Raw genomic sequence first — 23,494 nt, forward strand, 5'->3', positions numbered from 1 at the left:
CAAAAATTCAAAAAGAGGTATTCCACACCTGGCACTGGGCTTTTTCTTTGGCAACCCATGGCTTCTTGGAGGAGCATTGTCCCACGTGTAAGATCATATAAAGCTAGACATAGAGTTTACAAAGTGGTAATTTTCCATGACCTTTTCAGTCTTCTTCAGCGTTTCTTTTATCTTACCAGATGCCCTGTCCTGCTCTACCTTCTCATCTCTCTCCATATCTAAGCCTTCCTTCCATGGTTCCTCTTTGCTGCCTCCATATTACCTACATTCTACTTCTCCTCCTCCTCCTTGAGCTCCATGCTGCTCAGCACTTGTCCTGCCAGAATCCATGCCTCATTTTCTTGGAAGAGAAGGTTAGCCAGAGGAAGAGTTTGAGCCTCTGCTACTACCTTCTACAGACTCTTTAATAAACCTGCAAGGCCTTAGAAGAGGAATATGCTCTGAAAACACACAGACTCTCCTGTTATCTGTGGTTTACTGGGTCAATTATCACATCAATTATCTGTCCTTTCACAGTTTTCAGGGTATTACAATCCCAATCTAAAGTTCCTAGGCCATTAACTGGTCAAAGGTTTTTATTTTTAAGAAGTCATTTTATTATTTATTTTGGTACATATATATCATATGTACGTATGCATGTTCCATGACATGAGAGTGGAAGTCAGATGGCCACTTGCAGGAATCAGTTCTTTCCTTTTACCTTGTGAATCCCTGGGGTTGAACTCAAGTGTCTAGATTTGGCAATAAGTGCCCTTACCCACTGAGCTAGTGCAAGACCTGGCCACATTGCTCTTTATGGGACAAAGTCCAGATTTGCTTCTGAAAGACCATTCTGTTGCTTCTCAAATTTACAGTATACCTTTCCCACCCAGATGCTCAAGCTTAAAGACTTGAGTGGTTTTCCTTGTGCCAAAAATAGAGAAAAGTGAAACATTCCCTCTGTTTCTTTGACTTACTGGGCTGAAGGCCAGGAGTCCTGCAGTTAGCTGGGGACTTCAGCTGTTTTCTGACTTAACTGGAGGGTCTTCTCAGATTCCTAATGTTTAAATTCCTCATCTACATTCACATAGATGTCAATGTTCCTTCTGTAGCTGAAAATGGTTCAAAACTGAGCAGAATGGTAGACATTGGTGGGTCTACCATACTGTCAAAGGGAACCCTTGGCTTAGAACCTGTTCTGCATGTTCTTTTCTGTAGTGTGACCTCCCACAGACAATTAAGTATCTCAAAAGAATTGCAAACTAAAACAAAGTAAGCAGGTCATTTCTTGGTAAGAACCAACCAGTGAGACCTGGGAGGAAATGAGTGATCTCAAAATATAGACTCAAGAGAGGTAATTTCTTTAAGCCCTAAAGTACATGCCATTCCATATTCTCCTTTCCATTTTTATATTCACATTTTAGTTTAAACCATTAAGGCTGTGAAGACAGCCACAGGGCCTCTATTCACCTTGCCACTGATTCATACCCTAGAGAAAATTTGTGACCCATTTTAGCCTCCTCTTCCCTGGAAATGATACATTTTCCTTAAATTAAAGAGATGCAGAAGGACTTGACCTGGCTTCCCATAAAAGTACTGATCAATAAAGTTTTTTAAAAATTGGTTTTGCATATTAAACATTTTCAGTGGACCTGAAGATTTATAGCATCTCGATTAACCAAGTTTCCAATACATTATAGCAACAAAGAATGTCAAAAGGGGTTGTTAGGTTCTCCAGCTAGATCCCAGAATATATTTTAACTCATAATTATCAAAAAAACTGTATGCTGGTGGTGAAGAATAGTACAAAGTAATGTTTTTGTAGAAGTAATTATGCCAACGATGAAAAAATGAATATGATAATTTTCTTTTTTTTTGTGAGTGCCAATGTAGAAGGAAAGTGGGTGCAATGAGGAAAAGCTAACGTGGAAACACATTGTCAGAGATATTGCTGAATACATATGAAACTTTTGGGGGTTTGAATACTGTGTCTACTGATGCAGATTTAACTTCAAGATGCAGAGCAGAAACTGTTGCTGGTCTGTTGATCCAGATATATATTTGTCATGAAGCATCTGTGGTGGTTAGGTAGATCTGATAAACAGTAACAAAGAAGGGAAGACAGGAAATGTAGTTGAGAGAGTGAAGTCTCTGCTCAGTGATGAAGAGCTCTCATAAAGGATCGGAATTCAATGCCCAATGCCTATGTGGGACAGCACATAGCCACTAGTAACTCCAGCTCCAGGGTATTTGATGCTTTCTCTTGGCCTTTGTGGGTACCTGCACTCTCATTCACCCAAACTATCCCCACACATACCGAATTGTGTAGGGAATTGACAATAGAATAAAATTTAAAACAAGAAAAAGGAATTGAGAAGTAAAACATTATAATAATGGAAAGGCACATGGGAGAAGAGAGCAAAGGATACTTTCTTCGTTGGGATCAGCTAAGATGTAAAGGAAGAGAAAGGAAGAAGGCTGGGCGAGGGGCCTAGAGTGGAGCTGTGGAACAGTCAAAGAGAAAAACCCAAGGAAGAAAGGAAGTAGCCAGGTGAGAAGCAGCGGCTGCCTGACTCTTGGGACCACAGAGATGCACATATGCTGGTATCCGGTTTGTGCAGCTGCTGGCAGAGGCACAGACACCCCACAGAGAGTTACAGGCTTTCAGCCCTTTATGAACCCCACAGCCTCCTGCTGCTCCACAGCCAGTGCAACTCCCTTTCTTGCCATCAGTCCTAGAGAATGTCCCACTAATCTAGGTTGGATCCTGCTCAAGCTCCCTGTGATCTGTTATCCAGCTTTGTCCTTCCAGAATCTCTTCTCTGAGGGACCATTTCCCTTGATCCTTCTCTCTCCATCGTAGACACTTTCCAAAGATCTCCTTTAGCATGTTCCCCCAAGCACTCCTTGTGCAGATAACTTCATGAGGAGCTAAGGCCTATTAGCTCCTATTTGTCCTGCCCTCCCTCAGGCCAACAGTTCATCCATAGATATGTGGCTTCTAGGCCATTTGTCTATACTCACCACTCAGGGATGGCATCCTCACATGAACCTTCTTGCTCACTTTCTGGCTATTTGGAACTTCCCAGGTGGGCAAAACGGAGTCTTTATCTGCATACACAGGAAATTGAGCCCACCAGGTGTTATCTAATAGTGGCTATGCTTCCATTGAGATACTGGCTATTAAGACAGTCTCTGTAAGTGCAAGGGGTTATAGTTCTCAAAGTTGCTTGTTATGCTGTCTCTAAAGATATTTCTCTCGGGCTGGGGATGTGGGTCAGTTAGTAGAGTGTTTGTCTGGTATGCACAAAGCTCAGCTTTGATCACCAGCACCATATAAACCAGGTGCCCATAATCATAGAACATGGGAGGTAGAGACACATAGAGTTCAAAAACATCAGTTTACATAGTGAGTTTGAGGCCCATCTGTAATATATGGGAACCTGTCTCAAGATAAAAATAAAAACAAAATAATCAGTATTCCTCTTTCTAGGTGCTTCCCCCATACCCTTTGTTAAAAGTATCATTATCTTCTATTTCTCTTTGCATACTAATTCACAGTGGGTGCTCCGATTGTTTTTAAAACTGAATATTTCTCCTTTCTGTCCATTTCTGTTCCGTGTCTTTCACACAGGCATCGAAGCACGCATGCAGCAGGCACACAGACATCTCGGCATCCCTAAGAACCTTCTCTTTCTAATGGAGATATTCTCACCTATTTTGAATTGGGAAGTCATTGAAGTTACAACCAGAGTTTCTGGCATTTGAATCCTAGTTGAGATAATGATCTCTCCCTACATAGCTGGTATTTAACTTGTCCTGTCTCCTCCTGCTTGTTACAATTGCAGTATCTGTGAATTTCACAATTCTTAAAGCCATTGGCAGGAGATTTTGAGCAGCTTAGAGAGAGGTACGCCTGCTGCCTCCCTATTAAAAAGGGTTCTTCCATAAAGGCTAGCACATTCTGTAAGTCCATATTGGGGAATGGGAAGGCCAAAGTGAAGCCTCTCAAAGGGCAACTGGGCTGGAGAGATTTTGTACACATTTCCTTGGTCATGTGAATGCAGCTGCCTCTGTAACAAGCCCCATGGTGACATTCCTGCCTGTCTCAGCAGCCTGTGGGCTCTGCACCTGTGTGTTGGGAACAGTTTATAGAATGCTCTTGATTATATGCTCTGTTTTACAATTGGCAAGTCAATGGGTGCTTAGTGAAATGTAAGATAAAGTATAACCTCTATCAAGAGGTTAAGAACATCAGCTCTACAATCGAAAGACTCATTCGAATGCCAACTCTGCTAGTTCAGTAATGGCTGCATGTGGTTGGACAAGTGACTCAATTTCTCTAAACCTCAATTTCCTGATTAGAAAAAAAAAAAACAAAAAACAAAAAAACAAGGACTATATATCCACTTCACTGTGTTATTGAGAAGGAGGAGATAGCCTTGAATTTGTTAAGAGCTTAACGTCTGAAATTGTAGTGAGCTCACAATGAACAACAGCTTTAAAAATTTAAAGACACAACCATCCTTCTTTATTTAGGAAGATTGTCTCCTTTGCAGACTGGAAAAATCTGTAGATTCCATAAAACGATGCAGTATTTGCATATAACCTACGCACATCTCCCTGTACAGTTTAAATTGTCTCTAAATTACTCACAATTCCCCACACAATGCAGATAGCTACTAAGCTATATTGTTTTGGGAATGAGAACAAGAAAAAAAAAAGGCACAAATATAGCCAGTGTATTTGTCCAATATGATTAATCTGTGATTGTATGAACTGAGGTTATAGAATTTAAGATATGGAAAGCTGGTCACAACGGATTCAACTTAAACAATGGCATTTATTTAATGTCCACTATATGCCAAGTACCATTGTAGAAAGAGCAGACATTTAAAAGCTGAATTTCTTCTATAAATATTGGTACATAGTGAACATATGTGTAGAATACAGAGCTTACAGATCAGGAAATAGTGAAGAGATGGAAGAGAAAGGACAGAGAGAAGAAACAGTTGATTTACGTGAAATATACCAATACTAAGTGTTTGTAACAACTAATTAGGGCACATATATCCAACCATGTGAGTAAACACCATTTCACATGGTGTCAAACTTGGAGTCACAACCTATGCCCCAGGCTGGATTTGGCCACCCATCCTCAGTAAGTTAATAAAAGGAGCCAAAGTAATAAAGCAGAGAAAGGAGGTTTATTCGATACGGCCACATTTAAATGAAGACAAAGGTGCAGGAAACCCCTCAAGTCTGCCTTGGTGTCCTGAAGTGAGATAGACCTTTCAATGTCAAGCTGATGATTTTGACCTCTAACAGTGTTGGACATGGTCCCACCCGTCATTAACCCAGCGTTTGTCTTGGTTTCCATCTCATCTGCAAGGGGCTGTGAAAAGTTGTTGGAACTAACTGGGTAAAATCTCTTTCTGAGAGACAAGCTCCCCCTCTGTCTGGAGCCTTTCCCTTCTTCCATAATAAGATTCCTGGAGAAATTCCCATTTCTTTGGGGGCCCATTGTTTCAATCATTTGCTAGCCAGACTGAGAGACATAGTGTCCCTTTAGGATATCTTCACTTCTGCCATGCTGGTTTACAAATCATTTTTATTAACCCTGCCCAGATTCCTCTATGCCTCCTTAAAAATGTATTTTTAGGTTTTTAAAGTTTTCTTTAATGCACATGGGTGTTTGACCTGAATGTATGTGTGTGCACTATACAAATGCAGTACCCACAAATGCCAGAAAAGGGTGTTGAATCCTCTGGAACTGGAGTTACAGACAGGTGGGAGCTGCCATGTGGGTATTGAAAACTGAACCCAGATCCTCTGCATGAACAATTTTTTTTTGTTGTTTCTGTTTGTTTTTTGTTGTTGTTGTTTTGTTTTTTGAGGCAGGGTTTCTCTGTGTAGCTTTGCGCCTTTCCTAGAACTCGATTGGAGACCAGGCTGGCCACGAACTCCCAGAGATCCATCTGCCTCTGCCTCCTGAGTGCTGGGTTTCAAGGCATGTGCCACCACCACCCAGCCGAACAATTGTTTTTAATCACAGAGTTGTCTCTTAAGTCTACATGTCTCTTTTTGTGTGACAAACTATGTATGGTATTTATGACTTTTCTAGTTTACATGTTTATTTAGGTGACATTAAGTTAATTCACATGGCGGCATGCCATCACTATCGTCCATCCCCAGAGCTTCCTTCACCTATGTCCAGTGACTTAGAGCCCAACATTATTCTTAACCCAGTCCCTGGAGACCACTATCCTGTTTTCCACATGTGTGATTTTGACTATCCTTTGTCTATAAGACAATGGTATCATATAATATTACATGTCATTTTATGACTGGCTTCTTGGTTTAGTCCCATGTCTTCAAGGTCCACTCCTGCTGTAGCACGTACTGATCAGATTTCCTTTATAACACTCATTCGTTGTATTTCCTATGACACATTTGATTATCTATTCATCCTCTCATGGGCATTTGGCTTACATTCACTAAAATGACTAATTGTGGCATGAGCATGGTTGTACAAATACTTTTGAGTCCTTTCTTTTGATTTTTTAAATTTATTCCCAAATGATGCATCTCGTGTAGTTTTGTATTTAATTATTTGAAAGGCTACTATACTGTTTCCATAGAGGCTGCAGTATGTTATGTGCCTACTAAGACAGTAAGAGGATTTTACGTTTTCAACACTCCCTCAGCACTTGTTATTTTCTGTTTTTGCTTATTATTCTTACAATACTAAATTTAATGAGTATAAATTAGCATTTTATTGTGATTTTGATTTATATTTCACCAATGGTGGGCAGTATTGGTATGTTTTCTGGCTATTTATGTATCTTCTCGGACGAAATGTGTATTCAAATGCATTGTTCACTTTTTAACAGTTCATTTCTTTGCTGTTGGGTTGTAGTTTCCATGCATTGTAGATATATGATATGCAGATATTTCTTCCCAGGCCACACCTTGCCCTTTATTTGCAGATAGTACTGTTTGATACATCAAATTTTTGAGTTAGGGACTGGGATTTACACTGAAGACCAGAGCTCTTACCTAACATATTAGCATGCACAAGGCCTGGGTTGGTCCCAGCATCAAATAAGCTTTTGGATTTTTCTGATGTCTAGTTTGTGCTTTTTTTTTTTTTTTTGTCTGTGTTTTGGGTATCAAGTCTAAGAAATGGTATTACCCCATCCAGAATAATTAGTTTCCCTACTTGTTATCTTTCAGTAGTTTTCCATTTACAGCCCTTGTATTTGAGCTGATTTTTGTACGAGGTATAAGGCAAGGGTTCAGCTTCATACTTCTACATATGGGTATCTAGTTTCCACTTAATGATTTTGCTATTTCATTGAAGAACATTCAACATTTCCTAGATTTATGCTGTGTTCAGGAGTTTATAAACTTTTGTACCTAGACTATTATTTTGAATCTGTAACTTTGTATTGACGTTTTAAATCAGGAGGTATGAGACCTTCTACTTTGTTCTTTTTCAATATTGTTTTGGCTACCTATAATTTCTTGTAGTTTTATACGACCCTTACGATAAATTTGCATCTTTTGTAGAAATGAAGATAGAGAGAGCAGTGAACTGAGATCACTTTCAGAAAGCGCTGGCGTCGTAATTTATCAAGGTTGCCTAGTCACAAGATGCAGTATGCTTCCACTGCTTGTGCTTTTTAACCCATTTTAATCTTTCCTAAACTCTTATTTGTCCTAGTCTTTCGCCTTCTTGGTTACACTGATTTTGTTCCTCTTAGTTTTTGTAGTAGAGCTGGAACCCAGAATCCAGGGCCTCACCAATACCAGGCAAGACTTTGCCACGGAGCCACACACCTAAATATTCTATTTGTAAATATTCTATTCGTTACTTTTTTCAAAATTAAAATCATTTTCATTATTTCTCTTTAGATTGCTCATTGTTAGTATACAAAAGTACAAATAATTTTTTTGTGTGGTGATTTAATATTCTGCAACTTTACTGTTTTTTTTTTAATAGAATCATCAAAATTTCTGCACATGAGATTATGTCATTTGTAAACAGGTATTTTTTTTCTGCCCTTCCAGTTTGGATGCTTTTAAAATCATCATTTTCTTGCCTTATTTCTCCTTCTAGAGTTTTCTAAACTATTTTTAAAAGAATTGGTAGGAGCTGGCTGGCATCTCTGCCCCCTCCCCCATTATTAGAGAAGAAGCACTAGATGTTTCATCATTATATTATACACACACACACACACACACACACACACACACACACACACACACAAAACTTTTAGAAACTTGAGGTGGTTTCCTCCTCCTTCTCCTACACCCTGCCCCCCTCCCCCCGTTCTGTGTATGTTTAAGATTTAGGTCTTGAGGCTTTGGAAGCCGCTGGTTACGGTTCTGACATGGCCAAGTCCAAGAACCACACCACACACAACCAATCTCGAAAATGGCACAGAAATGGTATCAAGAAACTCCGGTTGCAAAGATATGAATCTCTCAAGGGGGTGAACCCCAAGTTCCTGAGGAACATGCGCTTTGCCAAGAAGCACAACAAGAAAGGCCTGAAGAAGATGGAGGCCAACAACACAAAGGCAGTGAGTGTGCATGCAGAGGCCATCAAGGCCTTTGTGAAGCCCGAGGTAGTAAAGACCAAGATGCCGAAGGGCCCCAAGCTCAGCCACCTTGCTTTCATAGTTCACCCCAAGCTCGGGAAGCGGATTAGAAGCTACATGGCCAAGGGTCGTAGGCTCTGCCAACCAAAGCCCAAGGCTCAAACCAAGGCAGAGGCCTCAGCTCCAGCTCAGGCTCCCAAAGGTGCCCAGGCCCCTGTGAAGGCCCCATAGTAAAGGTTTCTGTCTCCAGACAGATGGACTGGTGTGACACACCTACACACTATTTGCAGATGATCAGGACCCCATGCTGTTTTTACAAATAAACTTGAGGCAGGATCTGTTAAAAAAAAAAAAAAAAAAAAAAAAAGATTTAGGCCTTGAAAGGGTGTTGAATTTTGTCAAATGCTTTATATATTTTCTTAAATGCTTTTTTTAAATTTTTGCATCAGATGAACTGATAGTGTGCTGTTCCTTTTGTTTGTTTGTTTTTCTTCAATATGTTACTGGGGTTTTTTTCAAAGATTGATTTTCATATATTAGCCATCCTTGCATTCCAAGAATTAATATCAATTGGCTGAGCTGTATAATCCTTTCTGGACACTTTCAAAGTCCATTTTGAAGTGTTTTTTAGAGAGTTTTACATCAATATTCCTAAGAGGTTTTAGTCTATAGTTTTACTTTTCCTTCCTCATGTTTTCTGGGTGTGCCTGGTTCACAGAATGTGTGTGGAAGTGTTGGCTATTCTTTATTTCTGGAAGAGTATAAAGAGGACTGTTGTTAATTATTTTATAGATACTTGGGGAAGTTTATTAATGATTAAATGATCTGGTCCCAGGCTTTGCTGTTGGGGGACTGCTGAGTAGTGATCCACTCACTAACTAGTTACAAATCTGTTCAGATATGCTATTTCCTTAGGATTTGCTCTGGAAAGGCTGAATTACTTCTAAGAATTTTCCTGTTTAACCAAGGTTATCTATTTAAGGCAGCCATTTGTTCACACTACTATGAGTAATCTTTTTAGTTTCCATAAAATTATTTGTAATGCTGCCATGTCCTCTTTTCCATTTATGGTGTCTCAGATTTGAATCTTTCATTTCTGTGTCAGTCTAGCTAAAGATTTGCCAGTTGGGTTGATTTTTCAATAAATAAACTTTCGTTTGGTCAACAATATAATTGTGTTTTATTTTCCTCCATTTTTCTGTTACCTGTCTTATTTACCTTTATTCTAATTTGTTTATATTTATGACCTTCTAGTATTGTGTTCAATTTGTTCTCTTTCTAGACCATTACATATTTTAGTAAGCTTGTTAAGAAAACTTTTTTGTCATATGTGTTTTGGACTACAAATATCAGAGTTCACATTTTTTTTGACACTGCTCATATGCCCATGTGTATGTTGTGCTTTCTTTTTGATTTTTTTTTCAGATACTTTGTTTTTTTTTTGTTTATTTTTTTGTTTTTTTGTTTTTTACAAAAAATTCTCTATTTCTCTACTGCTTTGTATTTAAGAATATTTGTTTAATTTACACATACTTGTGCATTTTCCAACTTTCCTTCTTCTGTTAAAGACTTCTAGTCCCATTGCATTCTGATCAGAAATACTCAGTGTCATGTCACTCTTCCTAAATTTGTCAAGTTTCATATTGAGATGTTTCTATGTTGTAGTATGACAAATGTTCCATATGTGCTTGGGGAAAATGTATAACCTGCCTTTGTTTATGGAGTGTTCTGTGTGTGTGTGTGTGTGTGTGTGTGTGTGTGTGTGTGTATTTGATATAATTAAACTAAAATAATATACTCTTATTTTTTCTTATTTTTTCAGTTTGGTTCATTATTGAAAGTGGATTATTTGTGTTTCCAATATTACTGTTGACACTATGGCTTGCTTTCATTCTCTCAAAGTTGTTGATTTGATTAGATGTTCTGTTGATTGTTATACTCATGCCCATAGTTGCTGCATCTTCTTAGGAAATCATTCTTTTTGCCATTATGTAATATAGTTTCTCTCCATGAGAGTCGAGTTTGTGTGATACTGACCTAGCTTTCTCTGATCTCGAGTTTAAGTTACAAAGGAATGGTTCTACCCCTTTCCTTTCAGGATGTATGGATTTAAAACTCAGGCATAATTCTTACTGGCAGCATATAAGGTCCTGTTGTTGTTATTATTATTGTATCCATTCTGCCCCTCTGTGTCTTTGAATGGAGTATTTATTCTATTGACATTTAAATGCTAAGGGGGGGCTTGTTATATAGTTTTGTTATTACTTATGATTTCTCCAGCCTCATTTCCTCCTTAATGCTTTTCTTTGTGTTGGGTTGATTTTGTTTGAAGTGTATATTTTGTTATTTTTCTCATTTCTGTTTATTAATGATCTATAGATATATCCTTTGTAATATGTCCTCATAGTTAAATGATGACTCAATTCAAGATCTTGAATTTGAGACCATTTATTTTAAGCAGATACCACCATCAATCACATATAAAAAGTATTAAATCCTTATTTGTATTGTTGATATAAATTAGTACATATTATGTAGTTATTAAATTAAATCATATTCTTTGAAATAGTTTTGCCTTCATTTTGAGGTAAGGTCATCCTCTGTAACACAGGCTGCTGCACACTCAGGATCCTCCTGCCTCCATCTCCTGAGTGCTTGAATTATAGGCACAGGTCTCCAAGCCAAACCTTAATTTTGCTTTTCAAATCCTGGTAAGAACTGAATTCAGGTACTGGACATGAGCTGTGAAAGAGCTAGTAATGCTAATTCTTTTTTTAGTCCTAATTCTTCCATGAATTGTTTAGGTTTGGTGGTAGATACATATATACAAATATATGTGATATTGAAAGTATAAAATCCAATGTGAAGCTCCACAGCTTACTTTCATAACTAACTGTTCATATTCTAACTCTATAGAAGATATTCATTGAGTTGTACACTTGGGCTTGGTTTGTTTGGGTGTGAGATTTTTTATTTGCATTTTATTTACTAATAAGGTTTATTAAATCCTATAAAAATTTTAAATGGAGTGATGCAGCATAATTATAGTAATAATTTTTCATCTGTTCATTTGCCAGATAATGTTAAATCTCCTAGTTTGCTTTCAGTCTTCTTTGTATTTTCATTTTATAAGCTCCTTTAGCATTTCTCAGAGGAAAGTTTCATGGTAATGTTTCCACAGTTTTACTTATGTGAAAGTGACTTAATTTTTTTCTCATTTTTGAAGGGTGTTTTAACAGGATATAGAACTTTTGACTGGCAGTTTGTTTTTGCTACTTGCTTTCAGCACTTTAAATACAAACTGCAGGGCTGCTAGGTTACAATTCCTCTTCTGGAAAACATGCAGAGGCTCTTCCTTTGGTTCCCTTACACCTCGGGAGTTTGGCTTTTACCGCTTTCAGGATTCTCACGTCGTCTTCAGTTTTGACAGATGAATCATAACGGATCTCCGTGGAGTTATATTTGGGTTCACCCTAAGTTGAGTTCAGTAAGCTTCTTATATTTATGTATGCATTTCTTCCTTCGAATTTGGGACATTTGAAGGCTGTATCTTCAAATAAACTCCTCTTTCTAAAATGCCTTCCCATTTTGGAACTCTTGATTTGAATATATTGGTTGGCTTGATGATGTTGTGCAAATCTCTCAAGATTAGATCATCTTTCTCCCCGAATGTTCCTCCTTGCTTTATTTCACTTTACCCCTTTTGCTTGTTTCTCATGCCAGTTTCTAATGCCCACTTTCTAAGTTGTTCACTCTGCCCCCACAAGTCTCCTGGTGAATATCCCTAGTCAGTTTTTATTGTCATTATCTTTGTTTCAAATCCAAAATTTGTCTTCAATGCTATTTTAGAAATGTTTGTGTTTCTGGTAAAATTGTAAGTTTGTTTGCATATTTTTATAATTCCCTTTAGTTATTCATGTCTCTGTGCCTCTATGTTTCTGAATGTGTGAGTGCAGATGCAGCCCATACTATATGCATTTGTTGAAGCCAGAAGACCACCTTGATTGTTGGTCCTCACTTTCCAAGACAGGGTCTCTCTTCTTGTTCCCTCTAGTGTATGCCAGACTCCCTGGCCCACAGGCTTCTGAAAGTACAGTTCTCCTGTCTTCATCTCTCCTCTCTGGGTAGGAGTATGCTAGAAGTACAGCTACCTGCACCTCCTCTGTCCAAATTTAATGTGGGTTCTGATGATCTGAACTGAGGTCATCAGGCTTGCCTATCCTGTACTTTGTAGACTGCTTCCAAGCCAAGAAGACCTGAACTAAGCAGGCCTGTGTGGAGAGTTTGAGGCATTTGGCTGACAATGTTGTCCCTAGGCCATTGTATGTGTGGTTTTATCTACTCATGCAACATAGAGTGCTACTTTCAAATCTTCTGCTTTCTCAAAGTATCCCACCCCATTTCTCACCATGGGGTTTAAATACTTTGGTATTCTTCTGGCAGGAATATTTTGCCCTGAACAATTGCTGAGGACAGAGAGCTAGGATGCTGTTTTTACCAAATTTCACTCTGTTATAGCAACACAAGTGGGGCAAACATGGTAGAAAATGCCACACTTCCTATTATTTTTCTTTTTTAAATTGAACATTGGAAACAAGTCTCCACATTCTAAAAGTGAGAAATTCATATGAATGCATCAGAGAATTGAAGACTGGCAGAGACAGAGAATCATGGCTCATGATGACCTAGTAGGTGCTGCTGGCTTCTGGCTCTTCTAGGATTCTCGAAAGCCATTGACCAAAGACTAACTTAAGAACTCCAGAGGCTGGTTTTGGGGAGCCTCTGCACTTCTATGAATTTTATGCCCACGATTCCACTGTTTTTTTTTTTGTTTTTTTTTTTGTTTTTTTGTTTTTTTTTTTTTTGTGTGTGTGTGTGTGTGTGTGTGTGTGTGTGTGTGGTGGTGGATATAGAACAGTCAAAAAGCACAGAGTAGCTGCTTAGAAATATACTCAGTGGATTCTGATTTCCTTAAAAAATACCTTCCTTCAAAGGAAATAATTTTTACTAGAACCTAATCCATGAAGGAAGTGAACACATTCAATTCCAGGCCCTATAGCTTAAAAGACAAAAAAGCAGAGCTTGAAACAGGGAAAATATCAGAAAAAAAAACTCAGATGTGGCAGAGATATTATTAGAATTATCAGACTGAGGATTTAAAATAACCATGATTAATATGCTAAAAACATGGACCACATGTAAGAACAGATGGCTAACATAAGCAGAGGGATGAAAATTCTAACAGGGAATAAGGGGAAATTCTAGAACTAAAAGAAATTCTTATAGAAATGACAAATGTCTTCCATGGACTCATCTCGGGACTAAACATAGCTAAGAAAAGAATTAGTAAGGTTGAAAACATACTGATAGAAATTTCCCAAGCTAAAAGTCAAAGAAAATAAATAAAAAACACAATATTCAGAAAAATCTAGAAATTGAGAGGCAGTTGCAAAGGATGCGCCTATGATGAGACTATCAGAAACAAAAGAAAATGAATAGAAGGCATGCTTATAATAGCAGTGGCCGAAAGATCTCAAGAGTAATCTCAAACACCATACCGCAGATCCAGGAAGGTCTATGAACCCTAAGCAGGAAAAGTTTTAAAAAGTAAATGATTGTCTAAGCATATTACATCCAAACTGAAAATTCTCAATTTTTTTTTATCAAGAAGAAAATTTTCAAAAAAAAGCTATGTGGGAAAAGTTACCTTCTTACAGAAGAGCCAGGATAAGAATTCTGTTGGGCATCCATCTCTTTAGAAACCATGCAAAGAAAGTGAGAGTGGGGTGAAATGTTTTAATGTACTGGAAGAATAGAAACACCAACCTCAACAAAGAGTAGCTTGGGAAAAAAAAAAGAATTGAAGGGATTTGTCTTCAATAAACTTGCCTTGCTTGCAAACTTAAAAGAAGCTCTGTAGAGAGCAGGGTCATGGATCAGGTCTCAGGCAGCGTTGGTCAGCTCAGGCCAGTTATGACCACATGACTCTGCTACATTATAAAGCACTCACATGCTTATCTCACTCTATAGCACCAAGAAGGAAGAAGATGTTTCTTCATTGCTAATCCTACCCACAACCACCCCCCTCTCTCACACACGCATACACACTTTCCCTTCTTTAAGAGCATATAATAATTTCTTGGGGAAAGAGCTAGGATTTGAATTTAGCTAGCTGAATTTGGATACCCTGCATGTGAGCAATGCCTTCTTAACAAAAGGCAGAAGATCTACCACACCTGTTGTCCTCATCTGCCCGACTGCATAAGTAGGCAAGGAGACATTTATACATTTGAAACCACAGCAAAGATGGAGCGGTAACGAATCTACACAATTTCCATCTGTGTAGCGATCTGAAATTTGCTTCTTTTCCGAAAACTGACTTCCCAGTTTCTGTCTGCATATGTGGGTCTTGCTTGCCATTCAGGTCCCCTTTTAATGCCGATTCCTCTGTCACTCTTCCTCTATTGTCCTCAGTCACCTTTATCTTCATAGTTCCCAGTTTACAGAGTATGGTGGGCATTGTAATGACCCAGGAAGATTTTTGTAGAGGACAAATTTCTGTTCTGAGTTTCCTCTGGCATGCACCCAGGAACTGGATTCTGATGCAACCCAAACCAGGTCTGTTTATTTTCCTTTGGAAATACTGTGTGTGGCCTTAGTGTTTCCTCTCTCCCTGAGCACCCTAAAGCAATGAACCAGTCATCTTTGCATACCAGCAACATTTTCCTGTGGCCGTCAGTTCGGACACTCAATGGTATCTGCATGTCTCTCATGAGTGGGCCTTTTTGTGGAAAGCTGGGGGTCATCTCATCTACCTGTACATCTGTCCTAGGAGTGCAACAGTCTTTCTCTTATACTTCTTGTTAAGATTTACAAAAACATACCCAACTGTGTTAATGGAGAAGAAAGTTATATTATCAGGACTTATAAGTCAAGGGGAGTAGACACTGTTGGCTTCTGAAAGGAGAGGAGGTAGTACATAGGTGCTTTTAAGAACACGGGCAGCCACTCTGTCCCCTGCTTCTGTCCACATTGTCCCATAGTCCCCTACTCCTGTTCCCTCCATATGTGTTTTGGTTTCACTAATTTCTGGGCACAGGGTAGAAGAAGATTCTCCTGCATCTCTCAGTCCATGGGTTCTCAGATTGCCTGGTGTCCCCTTCACATTTCCAGATTCCCAGGAGAGAATACATGAGTGTTCCAGGTGAGTTCATGTCCACTCCTGGTCCAATTAAGCTGTCTGGGGGAGGAAAACATTACATATCAGATAGGATTTAGTACCAAGGAATAAAACACAATATTAATGATGGTGTCACTAATGGTGATATTTTTAGCCTCACTTGATAAAGATGCTAGATAGGGCATTCTCATGGTTGGTTTCCATCCACTAAACTGCCAAAATCATTGATTTTTATGGCAACAAGATGGCTCCAGCAGTTCCAGGCATCAAATTGTCACACTACAATGTCCGAAGCAGTCAGGACTTGAGGATATCTCATCTGCTCTTTGGAAAATATTCTCCAGGGTTTCCCCATCTCAGCAGACTTCCTTGTGGAGTTGTTGGCTGGGATGAGAAAGTGAAGCCCCTACAGGTACACACATGCACCTTCTGGTGCCTTTTCACAGCTGCATCCACACTGGAGATTGAACTCAAGCCTGATGCATTGTAGGTAAGTACTTTGCCACTGAGCCAGTTTTGCAAACCTGGACTTTTCTTGGAAGGAGTACTTCCAGCCCATATACAGGAAGCTAGGTGCTGGGTGGCTCCAAAGCCTGAGCTCAGCAAGGTTGCTGGGAGCTGTCACAGTGGGTGGTGTCAACAGTGCGTGATAATATAGGGTAAGGGATCTCGGCTCTCCCAGCTGTCTACTCTGATGGAAGTGAAAAGATAAAGCTAAGTCTTCTTTGTGACCCTCCCATGATGGCTGACCCAGTGGTCTTGAACAAAAAATGAAGTCTGTAGTGAAAGGAAGATAGGGATAATAAGGTTCACCAACAGTATAAAGGACACTGGGAGAAGTGAGAAAGTTGTGTGTGTGTGTGTGTGTGTGTGTGTGTGTGTGTGTGTGTGTGTGTGTTTGGGGTGGGGGAGGAGAGCATCCCAGGGAAATATTGGGCTGTAGGAAGAAGGAATGGAATCAGGCTATAAAACTTCCTGAGTTGAGCCACGCTGAGCAGGAGCTGGGCTCAGGACAGGCGAGAAGGTGCTGCTAGGAGATAGCAGAGATGAATGAGCTGGATGGGCGCTTGCTTCTGCCAGCCAGGCCCAGACGCGCCAGGAGCGCCAGCATGGCTCCCCGTGCTCTGGAGGTCAGTTATTTATTTATATGGTAACGGAACCTAACAAATTCTAAAACCAGATAAATCCAATTACCCGTGTTTTGCCTTCAGGGAGTGCGAAAGATTAATGGTGGTATTTTGGCAGTCGCATAAAAAGAAATAGGTGGTAATAACAGGGCGGCTGTAAAGAGCCAGAGAGCAGGCTGTAGCTTTGGCCAGCTGCTGCTTGTCCTGGTCAGAGAACATCCATTCCCTTCACGTTTGGTGGGGGTTGGGTCCAGATCCAGGAAGCTCCTAGCCTGCTTCACCGTGCATCCGTTCTGGGCTTATTTTAGTTTCATAATACTAGCAATGAACCCAGGGCCTTGCACGTGGCAGGCAAGTGCTCTACCACTGAACTGTATCCCCAGCTCCCGCCCCCTTGTTTTTTTTTGTTTTTGTTTTGAGACACAGTCATACTCTGCACCCCAGATTGATCCTGAACCCAGTTCTCCTGCCTCCTCTCATCAGCAAGGACTACCACCCTGGGGCCTCACCCTTTCTTGGATACCACTTCTCGCGCCATGCTCTGCGGAGAAGCACGTGTAGCTCCTGTGTTTTAGTGTTCATCAAGCACTTCACCAGCACTCTGGTTGGAGGCTTTTTCCAGGCTCCATTTCTTTAGGTTATAGATAAGGGCAGGGGGGAGGTCGTAGTCACCAGAAGCCCCCATTTCTGGCTTTTCCTGAGCTGGTCCTCACTTGTGGGAGCGTTTGCTTGGTCACTGCAGGGCCTCTTGTGTAGCGTCCACAAGAAAGCGGGCTCTGGTTGCCATGCTGTGCTGAGACAGCCAAACTGTGTGTGTGTGTGTGTGTGTGTGTGTGTGTGTACGCACAGTCTGGTTACGGTCCTCTCTGTCCACGTTTGTGTCCTTACCCTGTTCACTTCCATTGCGTGAAACTCCAGATTTCTTCTCTATATAGCTTTTGACTTATGAAATGTCTCTCTCAATGCCTTCCTTGATATTCACACATGCTGCTTCTTTAAAAGATGTAATTATTTTTATTGAGATATAATTCACATGCCATAAAATCCACCCTTTAAAAATGTACAATTCGGTGCCTTTAAGTATATAAACCTACTGAGTAATTCCAGGACATTTTCACCCCTTCCTCAGAAGGAACCTACATCCCACAGGCAGGTGCTTCCACTGCCCTTTCACCTTGCCTCTGGCAAGCACTTAATGAAGGTGCCCGTGCTGGACATTGGGTTTGTGCCGACTCTATTCATGTGCTTCCTTTAATTTGTTATTTATTTCTCCCCTCACACACACTATCTCTGTCCTTCATCCCACAAGCATATTTTGAGCCCCTATCACGGTTCAAGTGTTTTTTTTTAGATACTGTGCATGGAGATTAGCAGGCATGGTCTTTACCTTTAAACAGCTCAGTTTTGAGGTGGGAGAATCTTAAATCAAGCAGTTAGACATATTATTCTAAGTACTCTGATCCTCTGTGAATGTGTGTTTGTATGGTTAGACTCCTCCAGAAATGATGGGACCATACAGCAGTGTGTGTATGCTCACGAACATCCTTACTCTGTGGAACCTCGGGCTGTAGACTCTCACCCAGAATTCATTCCCACTTCTTATGTGGGCAGTCCAGATCTGACAGTAGTTTCTAACTCTTAAGACCTGGCCTTACTTGCCATCCCAATTATAGTGGTTTGCCTGTACTGGGACTGTCTGGAGGAGTTGCTAAGATAGACACTCTCAGCCTCCTATTGAAGTCTTTGATTGGGAGGACCCAGACACAAGTTGGAGAGTTTGTATTTTTGACAAATTTCCCAGTAAAGGGGATGGGGCTTGTTCCCACAGCTACAATTTGAGAATAACTGTCTTAGAATATCCATTCTTGGGGCTGGAGAGATGACTCATTGGTTAACAGCACTGGCTGCTCTTCTAGATGACTTGGGTTCAATTTCAAGCACCTACATGGCAGCTCACAACTGCCTGTACTCCAGTTCCAGTGGATCTGACACCTTCACGCCAATGTAACATTAAATAAATTTAAATAAATTAAAAAAAAGAAAACCCCTTCTCATTGCTGATCTTCTTCCTAGGCAAGCCTGGTAATGTGAACCATCGAAAGTGGAGGGCCTTCTTTGTCTTACTAGGCTAGTCTCAAGGACTCCTGCCTGGGGCTGAATCCAGGCTCAAATTTATGGCTGCTTCCACACCTGAACATTGCCTGCTTCCAGGTTTGATGATTTTCTCCAGTGCTGGCCAATGTACTAAGTCTCATCCCATCCTGTACTCAATGAGTCCTGCTCACTGTACATAGTACCAAGAACATTTCCCCTACAGTTAACTGCTTCCTCCATAATGATACACACAGATAATGTGGTAGACATGTAAACATACCATGGTCATACTTCCTCAAGTGAGTCCTATTTTAGAATGATGTAACGACAAAGGTTACACTTTCTTTCCCTCAAGCCTATAATTTGCCAGCTCTCCTGGCAAAACCAAACTGTGAAGGAGGATGGGAACCACATGTCTCTGTGCCTTTTGCAACTTTAATATTCTCATTTGAATCTGCTAAGAATGCCTGAGACTTTAAGAATTTAGTGGAGAACAGTCTTTAGCTATACACACCAGAAAAAAAGTTTAGATAATTAATGATATTATAAAGTGAGGTTAACCAATTAACAACCAAAAAAAAAAAAAATACAATTTAACCCCACCCTCAGCTGGATGTTGTTATTTTTACTTCTATAAGCAAATGCTTCCCCAACAGTAAAGTTCCGCTCTCTATGATTCCAGTGTTAAGTAGACCACATGCAAGCAAAACAATCTAGTGATGATAGTTGTCAATATAGTTATCACAGCTGGCAGCTGTCGAGGGTGGGGGAAGTCCTGAGATATTGTGGGATGTTCTGTGACTTGGTCTGTGTGCTCTTGAATGTGTGCCTGTACATGTGAAAAAGCATTCCACTGTACTCCTAAGATCAATGCCCCTTGTATTTACATCACTTAATGGATGATGTTCTGCAATAATTAGAACACTAAAAATATGCAAAACAATTTTAAAAGCAGATGTTAAAAATAGTGTTACAAGAAAGGTAAAGCAGACTTTATCTGTTTAATTAAATTAGTAAATTAAAGATCACATTGTAGTTTTACCTTATTGTACTTTTACCTAATTTTCAAGACCAATGACATAGAACTAACCCTAATTACAAAATAGCAAAACATATAAAGCCAATATAGAGAAAAACCTGGCCACCACAAGCAGGCATAGGCATGCAGGTAGAAGAGCATCTTTCAGAAATCTTGTCATACTCTAGATTAGCATCTTTTTTTATATACAAAATCCCATATATTTAATCCAAAGTACAAGAGTTTGTAGTGGCACACTGCTAATGTCTTCACTCAGACCCCAGGGAAGGTTATCACATGGCTAAACTAGCCTCAGGTGCTATGGCAACTGGAGTGATAATTTCTTTAGAGGAAGCCAGGTACCTGAGAACACTTTATTTGGATTTGTTTCTTTTTCCCAGCTCAAGGAAAACACCTACTTCTGTCTAAGTCCAGGACCTTAAGCAAGTCAGGCTAAAGAGGCATTATGGTGATATTTTATTTGTACCAAAATGTGATTTTATTTGTATGTTAATAAAGTTGCCTTGGTGTCAGAGCAAGCCATAGCTGAAGCTGGGCCATGGTGGTACATGCCTTTAATCCCAGCACTTGGCAGGCAGAGCTAGGTGGATCTCTGTGTGTTCAAGGATACAGCCAGCATGTGACACACGCCTTTAATCTCAATACCAACCATAGAAGACCTGGAGGTCTGTACAGACAGGCAGTGACGAGGAGGTCATGTGGTTGCGTTTACAACAAATGAGAAGGCAGAACAGAAAGTCTATAAAAAGTCAGGACACAGGAAGTAGGCTTCTTGCAGAGAGGAAAGACAGCAGCAGCAGTGAAGGGTAAGGTTTTCAGATTTCAGCTATTTCTCTGACCTCTTGGCTATTAACTCTGTATTTAGCTCTGTGTTTCTTATTTAACATGACAGTTACATCAACAACTGGAGTGATAATTTCTTTAGAGGAAGCCAGGTACCTGAGAACACTTCATTTGGATTTTTTTCTTTTTCCCAGCTCAAGGAAAACACCTACTTCTGTCTAAGTCCAGTACCTTCAGCAAGTCAGGCTAAAGAGGCATCACATCAACCTCTTTCAAGTTTACCAGGGGCATGCATGCCTGATACCCAGTCCCCAAGTTTGATCCATAGATATTAATTAGCAGAGAGAATAATAACTGTCTTATTAAATCAGGGATGATAGAACAAGCCATAGTAGCCATTGAATGCTAATTGTCAGTGGATGTCAGTTTAGGGGTGAGCAGGCGCGTGCCAAGGTAAAATACAGCGTTTCCAATACACGCTGTGGTGTTAAATCCTCGTTATGGTGTTTTAATAATCAATTGGATTTGAGCGTACAATATTTGTCTAATTAACTCCACATCGACACTCAGGAGCCAGCCTTGCAGGCCACAGATGATGGATTAGTTATGGTAGCTTGGACCTGATGATTGAGAGCAGTCCATTCTCTATGCTCTGAGGGGCTCATCCCCAGGGTCCAGTGCCAACAAAATAACTACTGAGCCCTGATGTGACAATGCCATCACAATTAACAATAAAATCAAAATGAGACTAATGCTGCCTGTATTAAAGTTTTGTGCCTTACTCTTTGGAGGACCTAGGCTCCAGTCTATCTTGTTAACTGTTGTGTGCTGCCCTGATGAGAATCTCAGACATTTTGTGATGTGACAGTTCGGGTGTGGGAAGATGCGTCTCTTTTTATTTCCCTCAAAATGTCTCTATAAAATTCTTGGAAGACTTTCTACCTTCCCCCTTCTCTTCTGTCCTTATACTTCTTTATTTCATCCCTTTCCTTTAATGGTGTACTGCATACTTGTATGCTGACATTTTCAAACTCTCATGCACATCTTTTATTCTGCTTTCTCTGAGGCATTGTCTTAGCTACTTAGATTTTGTATTCATGTTTAAAAACTAAGAGTTGTACTGACCTTTGTTTTCACAGTTCCGCATAAAAATTGGTGATGTGATCCCTATGCTTTTCTTCATGCAAATGCATGCAAGGAGGCAGGATTCAGATTCCCAGGACTCATGTGGATAGGACTTGGCTGCAGTTGACAAACAGAAATAACAGAGAAAAGGAGCACCCTGGGTCTGTTGACACAAACATTTGACAAGAGGCCATCTCTCTTGGTGGTGATGGCATTAATTTCCTATGGATAGTGTCCTATTTGTATATCCTGTATTACCTCCAATAAGAAATCTGTAACTATATTCCATATTACAACTGAAAATAAGTAGCCCAAATTGGATGGGAAGATAAAGGAGTTGGTCTGCAAAGAGTTTGGGGAGGGAGGATGAATATGATGAAAACATTTTATTATAGGAAATTCTCAAATAACTAATAAAGGAAGAAAATGGCACTGGACTTGGGGTGCAGCTCAGCAGTGTCGTGCCTACTTAGTGCTCTGAGACAGGATTTGATTTCCAGGACCCCCCAAACCTAATAAATAAAGACCAAGATATTAGTATAAATAGACAACTTTTGACAGATAAAATGAATTTCACACACATACACATACACTTATATAATCTTGGGAGTAATCAAACATTATGTAATTAAGAAGAAAAGTCAAATCCATAATGGGAAAGATTGAGACATAGATAGATGTGTCTTATTAAATACAAAAGTTTTAAACAGAAAAGGATAATGTAAGTATTTAAAATGCAACTGGTAGAATGCGAGAAAACGATTAGCAGTATTTATAGCATTAATAACTAGATTATATAAAGAATAGCTACAAATCACTACCCAAAGATAAATCACCCAACAGAAAGCCGACAAACGATATGAATCAGCAACTCACTGAAATAAAATTGCAAATAAATACCTGGTAAGAAGCTGAGCTTCGGGAGCGACCAGGGAGAGACAAATTAAAACATGAAATATAAATTACTCTAGAAAACTCATAAAAAATAGCAGCATCAGAGAAGATTCAAGGAAAAGGTTAATTCTTGCACACTGCTGATGAGAATATAAAGGTGTGAATGTTTTGGAAAAGGCAATTACCTATATCTATAAATTTAAAGATTTGCATGTTGATTGACATCTCAGCCCTACAGTGTAGGTAAGAGACAGTAAGTCTGGAAAACAGGGGAGTGTTCTACCTACTTTGGAGTTAACCAAGAACCTGAAGGTTATTATTATTATTAGCCCTCAGCTTAGCCCATAGAGAATAATTAGCAGAGAGAACAGTACCAACAGTAATAGTCTCCTTCCAAATTCCAGGAGAATTTTAAAAAATGTTAGGCAAGTGTTGCAAATGATCTATTGATACTGAGTTGGTGGCAAGACGAAAGTGAAAAACAATTTAAATGTTTCAACAGTGGACCCTGGACCACCTTTCTGTATCAGTAGCTTCAGCAACTGTAAAATAATGGGCTGTTAAGGGGCAGGAAGACGTCAGTCTGTCACAGGAAGGTGAAAGCAAGTTGTGTAACTATATTCATTACATGTTTAAAACATAGATAAGTACATACCCGCACATACAA

The 23,494-nt window shown here is 39.7% G+C and overlaps 2 protein-coding genes across 6 annotated transcripts in view; both read left to right on the plus strand.

Moving 5' to 3' along the window:
• The window catches only part of Opcml (opioid binding protein/cell adhesion molecule like), a 1,142,273-nt gene that overhangs the window by 635,478 nt on the left and 483,301 nt on the right, over positions 1–23,494 (plus strand). The gene's annotated exons all lie outside the window — the stretch shown is intronic.
• On the plus strand, positions 8,376–8,816 carry LOC118587686 (60S ribosomal protein L29-like). The gene has a single exon (XM_036193686.1). It carries the CDS (start codon positions 8,376–8,378, stop codon positions 8,814–8,816), a length of 441 nt encoding a protein of 146 aa, XP_036049579.1.

Source organism: Onychomys torridus, chromosome 7 (assembly GCF_903995425.1).
Source record: "Onychomys torridus chromosome 7, mOncTor1.1, whole genome shotgun sequence".
NCBI lineage: Eukaryota > Metazoa > Chordata > Mammalia > Rodentia > Cricetidae > Onychomys > Onychomys torridus.

Coding starts and splice junctions, on each gene's coding strand:
- LOC118587686 (XM_036193686.1), top strand. CDS start 8,376: ATGGCCAAGTCCAAGAACCACACCACACACAACCAATCTCGAAAATGG.